A 16,502-nucleotide genomic window follows, 5' to 3' on the forward strand; every position below is an offset into this window, starting at 1 on the left:
CTAAACAAACATATACACTTTTTATTCAAAGGATGCGGTTAACATTGCCATCCTTTCTTGTCTCGTCGACAGTTGTGTGTGTTCACTTCATAACAGGCCAGTACTGGATGTTTCTGGGGCGGTAGGTAGCCAAGCGGTTAAGAGCATTTGGCCAGTAACTGAAACGTCGCTAGTTCGAGTCCCCAAGCAGACTAGATGAAAAGTCTGTCACTGTGCCCTTGAGCAAGGCACTTAACCCTAATTGCTCTGGATAAGAGTGTCTGCTAAATGACAAAAATGTACTCATATTTGTTAATCTGCACACTTTTCTTCTCTCTACTCCTTACATGAGAATGGGTTTGTTGTAATATGGTTCCCAAGTTTGTTTCCTCAAACACAATGCAAACACACATTCTACAACATGTTTCTGCAGTCATATCAACTGAGATGACTTCACCATTCAATATTACCTTTGTGTTCTTACTGGTCATGCTATTGTGATTACAATAAATCATGCCTTTTTCTGTGGAAATGTACTAATATTTTATATAAAATGTATTGGATGCACTCTAGATGTCCTGTATCTATGCACTCATGTCATCACAACCAAACAAGGAACAAAAACAGACAGCTACTCTTTGCAGCTCATGTAAATTTGTTATTTTTCTTAAAATATACACTTAGGACAAAGGGTAGATAAATCATTTTTTTGTTACAGAAATATATATGTACAAAGGTGCTTCTGATTGTACAGAGATTATTAAGAGCAGTTAGAGGAGGCCATCCCTCTCTCCCCAGCCAAACATGCGTCCCCCCCAAAGTCTATATTCCTACAGCCTTTTATATCCAGTGTGCGGGTGCTGCCTTATCTAGGTGGGGCTTCAGCAGGTCTGACGACATCTGGTAGAATACAGGTCCTGTAAGGGCATGTTACATGTAACAGCTGTCCAGAACCTCTCACCATGGCAACACAATTTAAGCCAAATAGATATGTTAGAAATTGAGACAAGCCTACCTACCAGCCAACCTGTGACGTGACAAAAGATTCCAGTCTCCTAAAGCACAACATACCATCCAGGGAACACAGAGGAGAGCTTTACAGGGAATGGCTTTTGGTTGGTAACAGCCTGTTACTAACAGTTATACAACATGGAGGGACAGCCCTTTCTACAATATAATATGTACCCCCACACCTTCACCTGTCTCATGTTACTATTAAAACCTGCCACAGGCAGTTTCAGGAACCTGCCTAAGAAGTGACTGACATCTAAATCTTATCACAACCCTTCCTAAAGCTCATGCTCCAAACAAATCAAACCTTATTCGGCACATGCTTCATAAACAACCGGCCCTTCCTGACAATACAGAGAAAGAAAACTGGGATATAATAGAAAAGTAAAACACTAAATAATTAAAGTAATAGATACCACAGTGAGTAATGATAACTTGAGGGAGAGAGTGCCACCGTGTGGGCAGCAGCAGTTAGTGCAATCTAAACCAAGTGGGTCGGACGGGAATACATTAAGAAAAGCATCAAGTGTTCCGTTTCCTTCAAGTTCTGTCAGGTGGAGGGCTCCTAGCCGAGCGAGGATCTCAGGAGTGGGGAGGGGTGAGGAGAGGGGGGTAGTGTAGATCATCCATGAAGCTAGCATGATTAGTAGCAGTGATTCCAGGGAGGAAGGGGGTCATTAGGTTAGCAAAGTGTCTGCAGTGGACGGGGGTCTCTGGGGGAGAGGGGTCTCCAGGGTGGAGGGGCTACTTGCAGACAGCTTCCAGGGCATCCAGGGTGCGCTTGATGTCCCGGATCTGGGCAGCCAGGGTGTGGATAGGCTGCATGGAACGATCAAGCTCCTCACAACGCGCCATCAGCGTGTACATTCCCTATGAACACACACACACACACACACACACACACGATTGAATACATGGAGGAAGTGAACACACATCATATACTTATGACACAACAAGCATCCATGATTGCCATTGATCATAATTTACCTCATGTCTAGCCAAGCTCTCTCTTCTCTCACCTTTATGCTCATGTCAACAGACTCCCCCAGGCTGTCCACTGAGTCTCTGTAGGTCTGGATGTATCCCACACTCAGCGCTGTCATCTGGACACACACAGATAAAGACATACACTGAGTGTACAAACATTAGGAACACCTTCCTAATATTGAGTTGGACCACCTTTTAACCTCAGAACAGACTCAATTCGTCAGGGCATGGACTCTACAAGGTGTCGAAAGCGTTCTACTGGGATGCTGGCCCATGTTGACTCCAATGCTTCCCACAGTTATCAGTTGACGATTCTAGATACACACTGGAAACTGTTGAGTTTAAAAACCCAGCAGTGTTGCACTTCTTAACACATTCAAACCGGTGCACCTGGCACCTAATACCAAAGGCACTTAAATTGTTTGTGTTTCCCATTCACCCTCTGAATGGCACACATACACAATCCATGTCTCAAGGCTTAAAACTCCTTCTTTAACCTGTCTCCTCCCCTTCATCTACACTGACTGAAGTGGATTTAACAGGTGACATAAATAAGGGATCATAGCTTTTACCTGGATTCACCGGTCTTATGGAAAGCAGGTGTTCTTAATGTTTTGTACACTCAGTTTATATAACATAGCAGACCATTAATATCAGCATACAATAAGCAATGTATAGCAGAGCAGGACTAATAGGATAGTCGAACGCAGATCAAAATGGTACGTGTGTGAACAAACTGAGCTCACGTACATTCTGGATGGTTCCGTTGAGGCTGCGCATCATCAGCTCCACACTGTGGGCAACATCCTGAGTGTGTCTCTGTAGGTCCACCAGGACAGCAGGGTCGATGGGAGGGATGTCTGCCGGCTGCCGCAACGACGACCCCCGACCCCTGCTACTGATGGAACCCGAGCAGTCCGCTGGACACAGAGAGACAGAAACACACACAGGAAATTACTACCTTATCTCGACAGTCTACAAAGCAAACCAAATCAGCCTCCCTCATCCAAGCAGTGCTATGACACTCATCCGTCCTCCCACCCTTCCTGAGGGTGCTAATCTAATCACAAGAGGAAAGGGGAAGAATTTATTTGATTTGGAACTCGGCCTTCAACTGCAGCTTCTAACACATCACTGAAATCATTACAGAAAACGCAGTTTGTGAATCAGCATTTCACTGATCACCAGGGTCGTATTCAGGTAAACTGTAGCAAAACGTTTTGCAACAGAAAAAGAAAACGAGTGTATCTTACTGGACAAGTTCAGGTGGTCTCTCCCCGTTTTAGTCAGTTTTCTTCTGTTTGGTGGCTAATGAATACAACCCAGGTGAATAACCATCCGATCCCTGCAGTCCTCCGGTGCTATACTCACAGTCACAGTCACAGTCCAGGCTGGGCTTGGAGCTCATCTTGATCTTCTGCTCCAGGTTGCGGCAGATGAAGTGGGTCAGGTCCCCGTCGTGACTGACTGTTCCCTCCAGCTCCAGGGCAGAGGAGATGGTGGCCCTGCGGCCCTCTGGTTGCCCCCCCCGACCCCCGCACGCCTGGCTGATCTCATCCAGACTCTTGCTGTCCTGCATGCCCCGAACGATGCGCTCCCGCTCGGGGACGTTCCGCACGTGCACCTGGGCCATGACGTGGGGCGGACAGGGGCAGCTGTCTGACGAATGCCTCTCGGCTGGGGCAGAGCTTGGGCTGGGAGCTGCTGCTGAGGGCTCCTCTGTAAGCTGAGAGGAAGAGGCAGTCTTACATACCGGTACCAGACGTATGAACAATACACATGTATATCCTTACTATTGCAGGTGGTCAAAAAATCAGTACAAAAAGAAAACATTTCCGCATTACAATGATTAAAGTACTATATTCTATTCTTGAGCTGTTGGCTCTGGCACTTCAACGATTATGTACAGGGGCAGTAGCGGTCAATATGGCAGACTCACCTGAGCTGAGACTTCAGCCCGGGTGTTTCCTGAATGCTGCTCCTCGCTCTCCACCTCCTGCTTCTCCTCCTCCTCCTCTGTTTCTACAGAACAGCAGTTACGAGGCTCTGTGTGTTCTGTCTCTGACTGAAGTGTGTCTGCACTGGGAGTGTCCCTCTGTGGGGCTGTGTCTTTGGATCGAATGACTGTTGCAGTGGAGGTGTGCTGTGAGTCTCTAGACAGAATATCATTTAGGGGCTCATCTGTTTGGAGGAGTCCAGTGAGGGACATGTCTTGAGGGGCCACGTGTGGGTTTGTGTCTGTCACGCATGTGGCAGTGGGGCGGGAGGGCTGTGCTAGGAGCGTGTCTTTGTGTTGTTTGTCCGAATGGGACATGTAGTTGTGAGGAGTGTCTATGGGGTCTTCTTGTACATGGCATACTCTCTCTCCATCCACACAGTTCTCAGTCTCTCCAGGGGTCCCGTCGAGGGATCCATGCCCAGGACTTGGCACCCTGCCCCCAAACTTCAGGAGCTGCGAGGGGGTGGTAGGGGCGTAGGTGTGCGGGCCATTCTCACTGCAGGATCCAGGGGAGTCTGGTGTATCCACCCCATTGGTTGCTTCCGGCACATATGTGCCAATCACAGGGAAGAGGCTCATCCCTACACCTGTTGCATACAATATGTCAGATAACAACAGACACGCTCTCCTCCTCCCTATGCATGCATACTTACAACTATAAACAACTGGGTTGGATTCAACAAATCATTGCACATCAACTTGCCCACGTAGGGCTCTAGCTTCTCTTTGTTATTGGGGCTTGCTTGCTTTCAAGGGAGGGTGGGAGAAAGACTTTAACATATTACACAAAATGCTTTCTATTCAGCTCTTGTTAACAGCCAAACGTCCAAACAAACTGGCTTAGTTGCATCGAAGCAACTTCTAGTACAGCTAGCCAGCATACATTGGAAAACCCACCAAACTAAACTGTCAAAAATACTACTTTGCAGCTCAACGCAATCCAGCAAACACAAGAAAACTAAAATATAACAAAGGTTGAGTGACTACAATACAAAATAAGAATATCTTTGGCCAACAACAGCTAACGTTAGCAACCTGTGTTTGTATGAGGTAAGTTAGCTAACTAGCTGGCTGTCAGTTTGCCAGAAGACACCAACCCTACCGTTACACTTGTTTACACTGAGCTGCACTGGGGTCGGAACGCAATCATGGTTACATTAAGACAGCGTTGAGCCGGTATGAGATATGGGTCGGAAAGCGTATCTCAATTGAGGGATTCCACTGTACCTTTATCCATACTGCTCCATCGAGAAGATCAAAGGCTACTGCTAGTTTTCCCCACAGCAGTCATTACGGAATGGCACGTTGCGTTGAACAACAAACTCCATATTAATGCCCATGATTTTGGAATGAGATGTTTGACAAGCAGGTATTCACCTACTTTTGGTCATGTAGTGTAGCTCAGAAATTGAACCTGACGAGAGTGAGGATGAATTACCTGCAGTTGCAGGTGTGGTGAAGACCTGAGTCAGAGCCTTGCCAGGATGGTCATTAAAAGGATAATTTTGGCCCAGTGGGAGTTACTTTTTTAGAGAAAGTGGATCCCTGCCTTCTGGCTGACTCATATGTAGTACCAGGCTGGCTAGAAAAAAAGTTGGGTACATTTAAAATTGGTGAAGGTAGCTAAAAATGGTCTTGTGATGTTCTTCTGTCTTTCTTCTGTCCAGGGACAAGACTTGTGACTTGCTTTGCTCTCTGGGGGCAGTGTGCCGTTGAAAGGAGTGATCACTGGGGTGGCATTCGTTGTTGAGGTGGAACAACTGAACTTGAAGATTCCGACCCGGTGGCGAGCGTGGTGAAACTGAGAAGCAACAGTCTGTCGTTTTGAAGCAGTCTTTACCCGACAAAGTCACGTTAGGATATGTCAGTTATCCCATGACAGCTTTTGTGCCGAACCCACTATGGTGTTTTAGATGTCAAGCTTATGGTCATATTGCAGCAATGTGTAGGAGGGAGATTCCAAGATGTGAGAAGTGTGCAGGAGCACATGGGACAAAGGAATGTGTACTATCAGTGGAAAAACTGTGTGTGTCAATTGTGGGGGTGCCCATGTTGCTTGGAATCAGAAGTGCCCAGTGCAAGAGAGACAGGTTGAGGTTGCCAGGGTCAGTGTCGAACAGAAGGTGCAGTATGCTGGGGTAGTGAAAACAGTAGAGGATTATGGGTCAAGGGTGAGCAGTAGAGCTAGGCCAATACAGAGTGATATGCATTTGTTCTTCAGTAAGGTTGGCTTCTTAGCGTTCATTGCCATGGTTATCAACTGTACCGCAGAAATAGAACATCATCTACAGAAAATAGATGTTGTGGTGGCAGCTGCAGAGAAGTACTTGGGTGTTTGAGTTTTACTGCAGAAGAGTTAAGGTGTGCTGAACAAAAGAGTCCCGTCCTTCCATGCCATTGGCCTGGTGTAGGACCAAAGTAGTTGAATGGGGTGTGCATTTTTACTTGTATGAAATAGTGGTATATAGGTGTAGGGTTAGTTGGTGGTGAATTTTTTTATTTTTGTATCACAAAATGTAACGTGATCGACCACACACTACCGCACAGTAGGTGGCGGCATGCACAAAGAAATGAACGAAGGTCATGATACCATGTAGCTAGCATGAGGATGAAAAGGGAAGTTTTCCAGGAAAACTAGCAGTATTTCAATCTTCTCAATGTATCGGTGTGGATAAAGGTAACATTTGGATAAAGTGGCATATCCGATCCCTGCATTGAGGTACATTTTTCAACCCATATCTCGCGCCAGCTCCATGGCGTCATAAACAAATCAAGTGTTATTGGTCACGTACACACATTTTATCACAGCTCTAACAGTGCAGTAATACCGAACAATACACAAAAATCCCCCAAAATAAATAAATATTAAAAAGAGCAATGTCAGAGTCCGGAATATAAATATATATGTTGGTGTGTAAAGGCCAGGGATGGGAAACTTTGATGCGGTGTGGAGGCCACACACACACAAAAAAAAAAAATCACAACTCATGAGGGGCCGCAGTGTTTTAATTACGTGCAATTCTACTCATTTTGCCATGGGGCGGTGACAAACGCTTGCAGTTTTTAATATGATATCTGAGTGAGACTGACTTACAAAATCAATGAGGGCCCCCCCGGGCTCTAATTCGACCTACAAGTTTAGATAGCTGGCTGCTAGACTAACTTACCAATAGAAAGATTTAGCTGACACAGGCTAATTGATGACCATCAGTGGCTGATATAACAAGAGAAAAACTGTTGATACGCAACCAAATTTCAAAATGGCACCTTGTGTATTCTACCTCGCAACAGTAAGTTGAGACCACAACTGAGTTTGCCCCAAGAAGGAACTTGATCTGCGGGCAGCCAATTGGACAGTATATGAATAGAAAATGTGTGTACAGTAGTGGTTATATAGGATGAGCCTTGACCAGAATGCAATATATACACACACATATGAAGTGGGTAAAACAGTATGTAAACATTAAAGTGACCAGTGTTCAATGACTATGTACATAGGGCAGCAGTTTCTAAGGTGCAAGGTTGAGTACTGGGTGGTAGCCCGCTAGTAACAGTGGCTAAGTTCAGGGCAGGATAATGTAACCATGATTGTATTCTAAGCTTTGTGTAAACAAGCTTAATGGTAGAGTAGTATCTTCTGGTAAAATGTAACCATGTTTGTGTTCCAACCCCAGTGCAGCTCAGTGTAAACAAGCGTTACGGTAGGGCCGGTATCTTCAGGCAAGCTGTCAGTGTGATTAGCTAACGTTACCGCTAGTTAGTTAACGTTTAATCAGCTCGCAACAGGAGGCTGTAAAACAACGAGCAATACGAACTCAGACTAATGATGTAAAAATCATAAAGAATGGTCACAACATCCAACAAGCAAGTTGACATATTGCTTTCATCAGCCATAAACTAGCAGTTTACTCATCAGTCAGATGACGTTAGCTAACTAGCTAGCTGTCGATGCTAGCAGCCAGGCCTCGGAATGTTATCTTGTTTTCAGTTCCCTTGTTACTCCGTGTCTGTCAAGAGTAACCATCACCCGGAAATGTGTGGGAATACTTATTTCTACGACTAACTTTAAGGAAAATCAAATATCTGCACGTTTTTAGCATAATCAAATAAATAAACACTTACCAGTGTAATGCTTTCCAAGAGATCTAGTCAACCATGAAATTGAGTCGAGTCCGCTCTGTATATTTTTCCCTACAACCTGCAGTAGAGAACGCAATAGTTCCGCATAATAATAGAAAAACTAGTAGGCCTAGCTCATCACAGTACATGTCTGACATGATGATTAAATGCAGTAGTAAGTATGTGATGTTTCATGAATACAATAAAACCCATAATAATTGTAACTGAATAATTTCAGAATGAAGTTGTATTAAATGGAATTTAATCAAACACTGTGATACTGATCTGTGTATCACAGGAGGCTTCTAAGGGGAGAACTGCTTACAATAATGTCCCGAATGGCATCAAACACATAGAAACCAAGTGTTTGATGTATTTGATACCATTCCACTGATTCCACTCCAGCCATTACCGTGAGCCCGTTCTGCCCAATTAAGGTGCCACCAACCTCCTGTGGTGTACTTATGAGCTTTGCCTCCAGTGCCTTCATCTTTACCTGAGTTCTCCATGCACTTATCTCTCTTCCCCACAGAGGGAGACAGAGACCATTGCCCATCACTTCTGATGTCACTGAGCTCCAGTATTTGCCACATGGCCATGAATGTGTAAGCTGTGCCGAGAGAGCCCCACCCATGCGCCTCTCTGCCACAATCTTGTGATGTTCAAGATGGCAGAGGCAGAGCAGATACAGGACACAGACTATCCCTGGGGATATATGTCTTCACAGTTATAACCCTAACTCATAGTGCTCAAGGACTCTGAGGTAATTCTTCACACAAAAAAGTATTTGTTTTTTATAGTGTCACAATACATTCGCTTGTGCTCAAATAGTGAGCCAACAGCCAACATTGTCAATTGTACGTTTATCTGTTTATTTGTTTTATAGGACACCGGTATCTAGGGAAACACACACAATATACAAACCATATGTTTAAATGCTATCTCACCACCATTTAGATGAAGCCTCAGTTGGACATGAGGAGACCTAAAGACCCTGAGCCATGTAGTGTCCTGTGCGGGAGCAGCTTACAGACCGCAAACATGACAGAGAGCAGGTTCAACCACATCTGAACCACAACACAATGCACTGAAAATGTTTTCATGTGTGGCTTCCTTTATTCAGTTCAGACCTAATGGGATATCTTGTTTGTCAGACCCACTTTGCTATTTTATTATTTATATACTCATGTTATACACTGAGTGTACAAAACATTAGGAACGTTCTATGACAGACTAACCAGGTGAAAGTTATGATCCCTTACTGATGTCACCGATAAATACATTTCAATCAGTGTAGATGAAGGGGAGGAGACATGTTAAAGAAGGATTTTTAAGTCTTGAGACAAATGAGACATGGATTGTTTATGTGTGCTGTTCAGAGGGTGAATGGACAAGACTAAATATTTAAGTGCCTTTGAATGGGGTATGGTAGTAAGTGCCAGGCGCACCGGTTTGAGTGTTACACCCTGATCAGTTTCACCTGTCCTCGTTTTTGTCTCCACCCCAGTGTATTTATCCCTGTGTTTCCTGTCTCTCTGTGCCAGTTTGTCTTGTATGTTTCATTTACATTTACATTTAAGTCATTTAGCAGACGCTCTTATCCAGAGCGACTTACAAATTGGTGGATTCACCTTATGATATCCAGTGGAACAGCCACTTTACAATAGTGCATCTAAATCTTTTAAGGGGGGGGGGGGTTAGAAGGATTACTTTATCCTATCCTAGGTATTCCTTAAAGAGGTGGGGTTTCAGGTGTCTCCGGAAGGTGGTGATTGACTCCGCTGTCCTGGCGTCGTGAGGGAGCTTGTTCCCTCACAGAGCAGCGAACAGTTTTGACTGGGCTGAGCGGGAACTGTGCTTCCTCAGAGGTAGGGAGGCGAGCAGGCCAGAGGTGGATGAACGCAGTGCCCTTGTTTGGGTGTAGGGCCTGATCAGAGCCTGAAGGTACGGAGGTGCCGTTCCCCTCACAGCTCCGTAGGCAAGCACCATGGTCTTGTAGCGGATGCGAGCTTCAACAGGAAGCCAGTGGAGAGAGCGAGCCTGTCTGCCACTCTGTACCTCCTGGACTCTGATCTGGTTTTGACCTTTTTGCCTGTCCACGACCATTCTCTTGCCTACCCCTTTGGATTAATAAACATTGTAAGACTCCAACCATCTGCCTCCTGTGTCTGCTGTGTGTCTGCTGTGACTACTGTGTAGTTGTGAAGACATCAAACTATGAAATAACACACACGGAATCATGTACAGTAGTAACCAAAAAAGTGTTAAACAACTCAAAATACATTTTATATTTGAGATTCTTCAAGGTAGCCACCCTTTGCCTTGATGACAGCTTTGCACACTCTTGGCATTCTCTCAACCAGCTTCACAAGGTAGTCACCTGGAATGCATTTCAATTAACAGGTGTGCCTTGATTTTTGGTTCCAACCATGGTGTTTTTGTGAGACGCAGAGTAAGTGAACGGATGATTTCCACATGTGTGGTTCCCACCGTGAAGCATGGAGTAGGAGGTGTGATGGTGTGGTGCTACTTTGCTGGTAAAACTGTCAGTGATTTATTTAGAATTCAAGGCACACTTAACCAGCATGGCTACCACATCATTCTGCAGCGATATGCCCTCACATCAGGTTTGCGCTTAGCAGGACTATTTGTTTTTCAACAGGACAATGACCCAACACACCTCCAGGCTGTTTAAGGGCTATTTGACCAAGAAGGAGAGTGATGGAGTGCTGCATCCGATGACCTGGCCTCTACAATCACCCAACCTCAACCCAATTGAGATGGTTTGGGATGAGTTGGACCGCAGAGTGAAGGAAAAGCAGCGAACAAGTGATCAGCATATGTGGGAACTCCTTCAAGACTGTTGGGAAAGCATTCCAGGTGAAACTGTTTGAGAGAATGCCAAGCGTGTGCAAAGCTGTCATCAAGGCAAAGAGTGGCTACTTTGAATAATCTCAAATATAAAATATATTTTGATTTGTTGAACACTTTTTTGGTTACTACATGATTCCATATGTGTTATTTCATAGTTTTATTCTACAATATAGGAAATAGTAAAAATAAAGAAAAATCCTTGAATGAGTAGGTGTGTCCAAACTTTTGACTGGTACTGTAAGTATTCAGACCCTTTACTCAGTACTTTGTTTACCTAGTATTTATGCTGCAGTAGTTTATGTGTTGGGGGGCTAGGGTCAGTCTGTCACATCTGGAGTATTTATTTTGTCCTGTGTGAATTGAAATATGCTCTCTCTAATTCTCTCTTTCTCTTTCTTTCTTTCTCTCTCTCGGAGGACCTGAGCCCTAGGACCATGCCGCAGGACTACCTGGCTTGATGACTCCTTGCTGTCCCCAGTTCACCTGGCCGTGCTGCTGCTCCAGTTCCAACTGTTCTGCCTGCAGCTATGGAACCCTGACCTGTTCACCGGACGTGCTACCTGTCCCAGACCTGTTGTCCCAGACCTGCTGGAACCCTGACCTATTCACCGGACTTGCTACCTGTCCCAGACCTGCTGTTTTCAACTCTCTAGAGACAGCAGGAGCGATAGAGATACTCTCAAAGATCGGCTATGAAAAAGCCAACTGACACTTACTCTTGTGTTACTGACTTGTTGCACCCTCGACAACTACTATGATTATTATTATTTGACAATGCTGGTCATTTATGAACATTTGAACATCTAGGCCATGTGCTGTTATAATCTCCACCCGGCACAGCCAGAAGAGGACTGGCCACTCCTCATAGCCTGGTTCCTCTCTAGGTTTCTTCCTAGGTTTTGGCCTTTCTAGGGAGTTTTTCCTAGCCACCGTGCTTCTACACCTGCATTGCTTGCTGTTTGGGGTTTTAGGCTGGGTTTCTGTACAGCACTTTGAGATATCAGCTGATGTAAGAAGGGCTATATAAATACATTTGATTTGATTTGTTGAAGCACCTTTGGCAGCGATTTCAGCCTTGAGTCTTCTTGGGTATGACGCTACAAGTTTGGCACACTTGTATTTGGGGGGATTCTCCCATGCTTCTCTGAAGATCCTCAACCTCTGTCAGGTTGGATGGGGAGCGTTGCTGCACAACTATTTTCAGGTCTCTCCAGAGATGTTCGATCCGGTTCAAGTCCAGGCTCTGGCTGGCCCACTCAAGGACATTCAGAGACTTGTCCCAAAGCCACTCCTGCGTTGTCTTGGCTGTGTGCTTAGGGTCATGCTTAGTGGGCTTCCGTCTGGCCACTCTACCATAAAGGCCTGATTGGTGGAGTGCTCCAGAGATGGTTGTCCTTCTGGAAGGTTCTCCCATCTCCACAGAGGAACTCTGGAGCTCTGTCAGAATGACCATCGGGTTCTTGGTCACCTCCTTCTAGGAAGAGTCTTGGTGGTTCCAAACTTCTTCCATTTAAGAATGATGGAGGCCACTGTGTTCTTGGGGACCTTCAATGCTGCAGACATTTTTTGGTACTCTTCCCCAGATCTGTGCCTTGACACAATCCTGACTCGGAGCTCTATGGACAATCCTTTGACCTCATGGCTTGGTTTTTGCTCTAAGATGCACTGTCACCTGTGGGACCTTATCTAGACAGGTGTGTGCCTTTCTAAATCATGTCCAATCAATTGAATTTACCACAGGTGGACTCCAATCAAGTTGTAGAAACATCTCAAGGATGATCAATGGAAACAGGATGCACCTGAGCTCAATTTCGACTCTCATAGCAAAGGGTCTGATTACTTATGTAAATAAGGTATTTCTGTTTTTTATTATTAATAAATTAGCAAAGAAATCTAAAAACCTGTTTTTGCTTTGTCATTATGGGGTATTGTGTGTAGAGTGATGACCGTAAAAAGTTGATTATCCATTTTTGAGTAACGCTGTATCATAACAAAATGTGGAAAAAGTGTCTGAATACTTTCCGAATGCACTGTATGTGTGCGTGTATGTCTCCTATTGTTTATTGACAGGTTTCCTGTAGCACAAAAAGGAAAAGTATGAAAACATACTGGCAGAATTTAGTATTTACATTGGGTGTCTCCTTAACTTGGGAGAGATCAATTGAAAACATTTGATTTAATTTTAAAGTCAATTTAGAAAATCACATGAAATAAATATTGGCACAGAGATATAAATATACGCTACACAATTAAATACATGAGCGCATAATGAATCAGGGAAGGATCTGAACAAGGTCTTTGAGGAAAGCATCAACATTACATGTTTCATTATAAAATACTTTCCATCATACTTTATGGTAGTGAATAAAGCACACACACACACACACACACACACACACACACACACACACACACACACACACACACACACACACACACACACACACACACACACACACACACACACACACACACACACACACACACACACACACACACACACACACACACGAGGACCTTGCTCAGTAAAGAAGTCTGACAACATTTAAAAACGTCTCTGTCTCTCTCTGCTTTTATGCAGCTGCTCCAGAACATAAAACTAAAGTTTATTTTTCTACAGCATTAAAAATGCTTTAGCTTTGCTGCATTTCATTTTGGCAGTCTTGCTAGTTTGACTCAGATTTCCCCCTTTTAATTCCTCTGATGCACTAATGTCAAACACACCCAGCATCAATGATGCCAGTTATGTGGAGTCAAGCTTGAGTTGAAAGCCTAATGAAGACCACAGAGCATTTACTAAATAAAACTGACCTATACAACTACTGAAACAAACCTTTTTATTCAAAACAGAAATAAATACGACACAAAGTTAAATAAGATTTTTTTTTACATTAAACATCGAAGACAAATCACAAATGTTGTGCCTCAGAGACACATTAAGTCTCTCTCTCGTGCTTGAGTCCTTTTGACTCCCTCTCTAGGAGGACAGATCCCAGCTAGCTTCACCTTCAGGGCATTTTTTTTCTCTGACCCAGTCAGTTCCTCAGACAAGTTCCCATACTGTGTCTTATGAGACACCACATTCTTCCAGGTCCTCTTCATGCCTTAATATATTCCTCACCGGTCTCTTGGACATGCTGTGCATCCTTCATACAACACGCTACGCAACCACATTCACATTTCTGAGTCCAGCCCACACTGAACCTCCTATGTCCCCAATCTACATGAATATGTGTTTTTGTAAATGTGTGTGTGTGTGTCTTTGAGAGAGTGAGACAGTGTTTGAGGGTGTAAGTCAGAAGAAAGCATGTCGTCGGCAGTAGAGCATCTAAGCACTTCGTGGAGACCTCTGCTGGGGTTTGCTCCTGCTCTTCCTCCCGCCTCCTCCTCCACCTCCATCTCGGCCTCCATGTTTGTACCTCTCGCCCCTGGGGCCGTCCCCTGTCTTGCGGTTGGTGTCCTTGGTCTGATCCTGGTCGCGGTTGCGGTTCCGGCGTTGTCGGAAGCCCAGCCTCTGACAGTGCTTCTCCAGGCTGCTGGGATGGATGAAGGCCTGGTACCAGGGCTGGGAGGCATCTGGGCTGGGGTTGGGGTTGTTAGGGGACCAGGAAAGGGCACGGGAGGGGCTCCACACACTCAGACGGATGGTGACGGCAGTCCAACGGAAGCCATGCTCCTCCAGTTGACAGTGGTACACGCCAGAGTGACCCGTCTCGGCCTGACGGATCAGAACACCTCTCTCAATCACCACCAGCTGCTCTCCTGACTGCAACTGCAATACAGAGAGGAGTGTGAGTGTGTAGGCCAGCGTGTGTGTTTTTATTTGTGTTTTTGTCTGTGTGTGTGTGTGTGTGTGTGTGTGTGTGTGTGTGTGTGTGTGTGTGTGTGTGTGTGTGTGTGTGTGTGTGTGTGTGTGTGCGTGTAACTGCCTGTGTGTCAGTATGTACCTGATGCAGCTCAGCGCTGTTCTCTCCTGCCTGTATGTACCAGGTGACGGCTGCATGTCTGGATTTGGGAATGCACTCCAGATAGGTGCTGTTACCCTCAGCAACCATCATCATCCTCTGCTCTGCTTTCACCTGCAGACCAGCTGAACAGAGACAGAGAAAAATGTCACAAGGTCTGCTCTATATAGAAACCCAAGCTAGTATACATTACCAGTCAAAAGTTTGAACACCTACTCATTCAAGGGTTTTTCTTTATTTTTACTATTTTCTACATTGTAGAACAATAGTGAAGACATCAAAACTATGAAATAAAACATATGGAATCATGAAGTAACCAAAAAAAGTGTTAAACAAATCAATGTATATTTTATATTTGAGAATCTTCAAAGTAGCCACCCTTTGCCTTTGTGACAGGCATTCTCTCAACCAGCTTCAATACCTAGGATAGGATAAAGTAATCCTTCTACCCCCCCCCCCCCCCCCCCCCTTAAAAGATATAGATGCACGATTGTAAAGTGGTTGTTCCACTGGATATCATAAGGTGAATGCACCAATTTGTAAGTCGCTCTGGATAAGAGCGTCTGCTAAATGACTTAAATGTAAATGTAATGTAAATGATACTGTATGTCTGTGGGGGTGTGGCTTGTGACAGTCTCTGCTCACCTCCCTGTCTGACACATTGTGTCAGAGGGTCCTCCTCATCACCAACCTGACGAGCGTTCCTCCTTCGGTGAGAGGAAACCAAAAAATACATAATGTTAGATAAGAGTATGCACTAAATGTGAGCATTTATGAGTAGGGCAGGCCTATAGCTACATAGACATGTATTGGATGAGTGGGTACTGGGTATATGAGAGTGAGCTGGCATGTCATAGACTTAAACTTACAGCTTTATTTCCCTCTCTATTTTAACAGCATGTTTATTCATGTTTAGTTTCTCCTGTAGTTCTATACTGTAACTGTGTGAAGTGCTAGCTAGATATACAGTGTAAGTGTTGGATTATAAGTCTGGGTTGAGTGTGAGCTGAGCGTGTCCACCTGCGTGCAATGGGCATGAAGGGGCTGCAGGCGTGTCCGTCCCAGGTGCAGTAGGGATCTCTGGCCAGGCAGCATTCAGTGCAGGCCTGGCCGTACAGCTCACACTGGAACAGAGCCAACTGGGCCACACCCTCCGCAGAACCCACAAACAGCCACTGCTGTAGTCCCCCACACACACACACACACACACACACACACACACACACACACACACACACACACACACACACACACACACACACACACACACACACACACACACACACACACACACACACAAGAAAACAGAGAAGAAAAACACATCATTATAAAATGGCTTAGAGAGCAGATGCCACAACCCTCAGTTATTTCAGGAATTATGCCTTCGCTGATTCACACTTTCCAAATTCACACACGACTGAGACTGACTGCTACAGAGCATGTTTACGTGTGTTGATGTAGATTCACCATCTCAATGTGCGCCAGCCCACTGGACACAAACTGGTTAAATCAAAGTTGTTTCCATGTCATTTCAATGAAATTACTTTGAACTAACATGGAATAGACGT

The 16,502-nt window shown here is 44.8% G+C and overlaps 2 protein-coding genes across 3 annotated transcripts in view; both read right to left on the minus strand.

Moving 5' to 3' along the window:
• Positions 1-616: 616 nt before the first annotated feature.
• LOC106566790 (uncharacterized) lies at positions 617-8,202 on the minus strand. Its single transcript, XM_014135179.2, has 6 exons — positions 8,099-8,202; positions 3,917-4,563; positions 3,349-3,703; positions 2,728-2,897; positions 2,010-2,093; positions 617-1,860 (listed from the first exon to the last, which is right to left on the minus strand). The coding sequence occupies exons 2-6, from the start codon at positions 4,553-4,555 to the stop codon at positions 1,735-1,737; spliced, it is 1,374 nt and encodes a 457-aa protein (XP_013990654.1). The 5' UTR covers positions 4,556-4,563; positions 8,099-8,202; the 3' UTR covers positions 617-1,734.
• Positions 8,203-13,010: 4,808 nt separating this feature from the next.
• LOC106566791 (semaphorin-3ab) overlaps positions 13,011-16,502 on the minus strand; it is a 31,340-nt gene continuing 27,848 nt past the window's right edge. The window contains exons 14-17 of one of the 2 annotated variants that reach the window (XM_014135181.3): positions 15,955-16,109; positions 15,580-15,641; positions 14,917-15,059; positions 13,011-14,741 (exon numbers count right to left, since the gene is read on the minus strand). In XM_014135181.3, coding sequence (XP_013990656.1) covers positions 14,298-14,741; positions 14,917-15,059; positions 15,580-15,641; positions 15,955-16,109 — 804 coding nt within the window. In that variant the 3' untranslated portion in view covers positions 13,011-14,297. Of the gene's footprint in view, positions 14,742-14,916; positions 15,060-15,579; positions 15,642-15,954; positions 16,113-16,502 lie in introns of both variants that reach the window. The other variant, XM_014135180.3, reaches the window with a different exon arrangement.

The sequence above is a fragment of the Salmo salar genome, chromosome 13 (assembly GCF_965601325.2).
Source record: "Salmo salar chromosome 13, fSalSal1, whole genome shotgun sequence".
Taxonomy (NCBI): Eukaryota; Metazoa; Chordata; class Actinopteri; order Salmoniformes; family Salmonidae; genus Salmo; species Salmo salar.

Bases quoted from the DNA above. Each gene is read 5' to 3' on its own strand.
- LOC106566790 (XM_014135179.2), bottom strand. From the start codon at position 4,555: ATGAGCCTCTTCCCTGTGATTGGCACATATGTGCCGGAAGCAACCAAT. The intron at 3,704-3,916 runs GTGAGTCTGCCA...TCTTCCTCTCAG, and splicing joins GGGCTGAAGTCTCAGCTCAG to CTTACAGAGGAGCCCTCAGC. The intron at 2,898-3,348 runs GTGAGTATAGCA...CTCTGTGTCCAG, and splicing joins CCTGGACTGTGACTGTGACT to CGGACTGCTCGGGTTCCATC.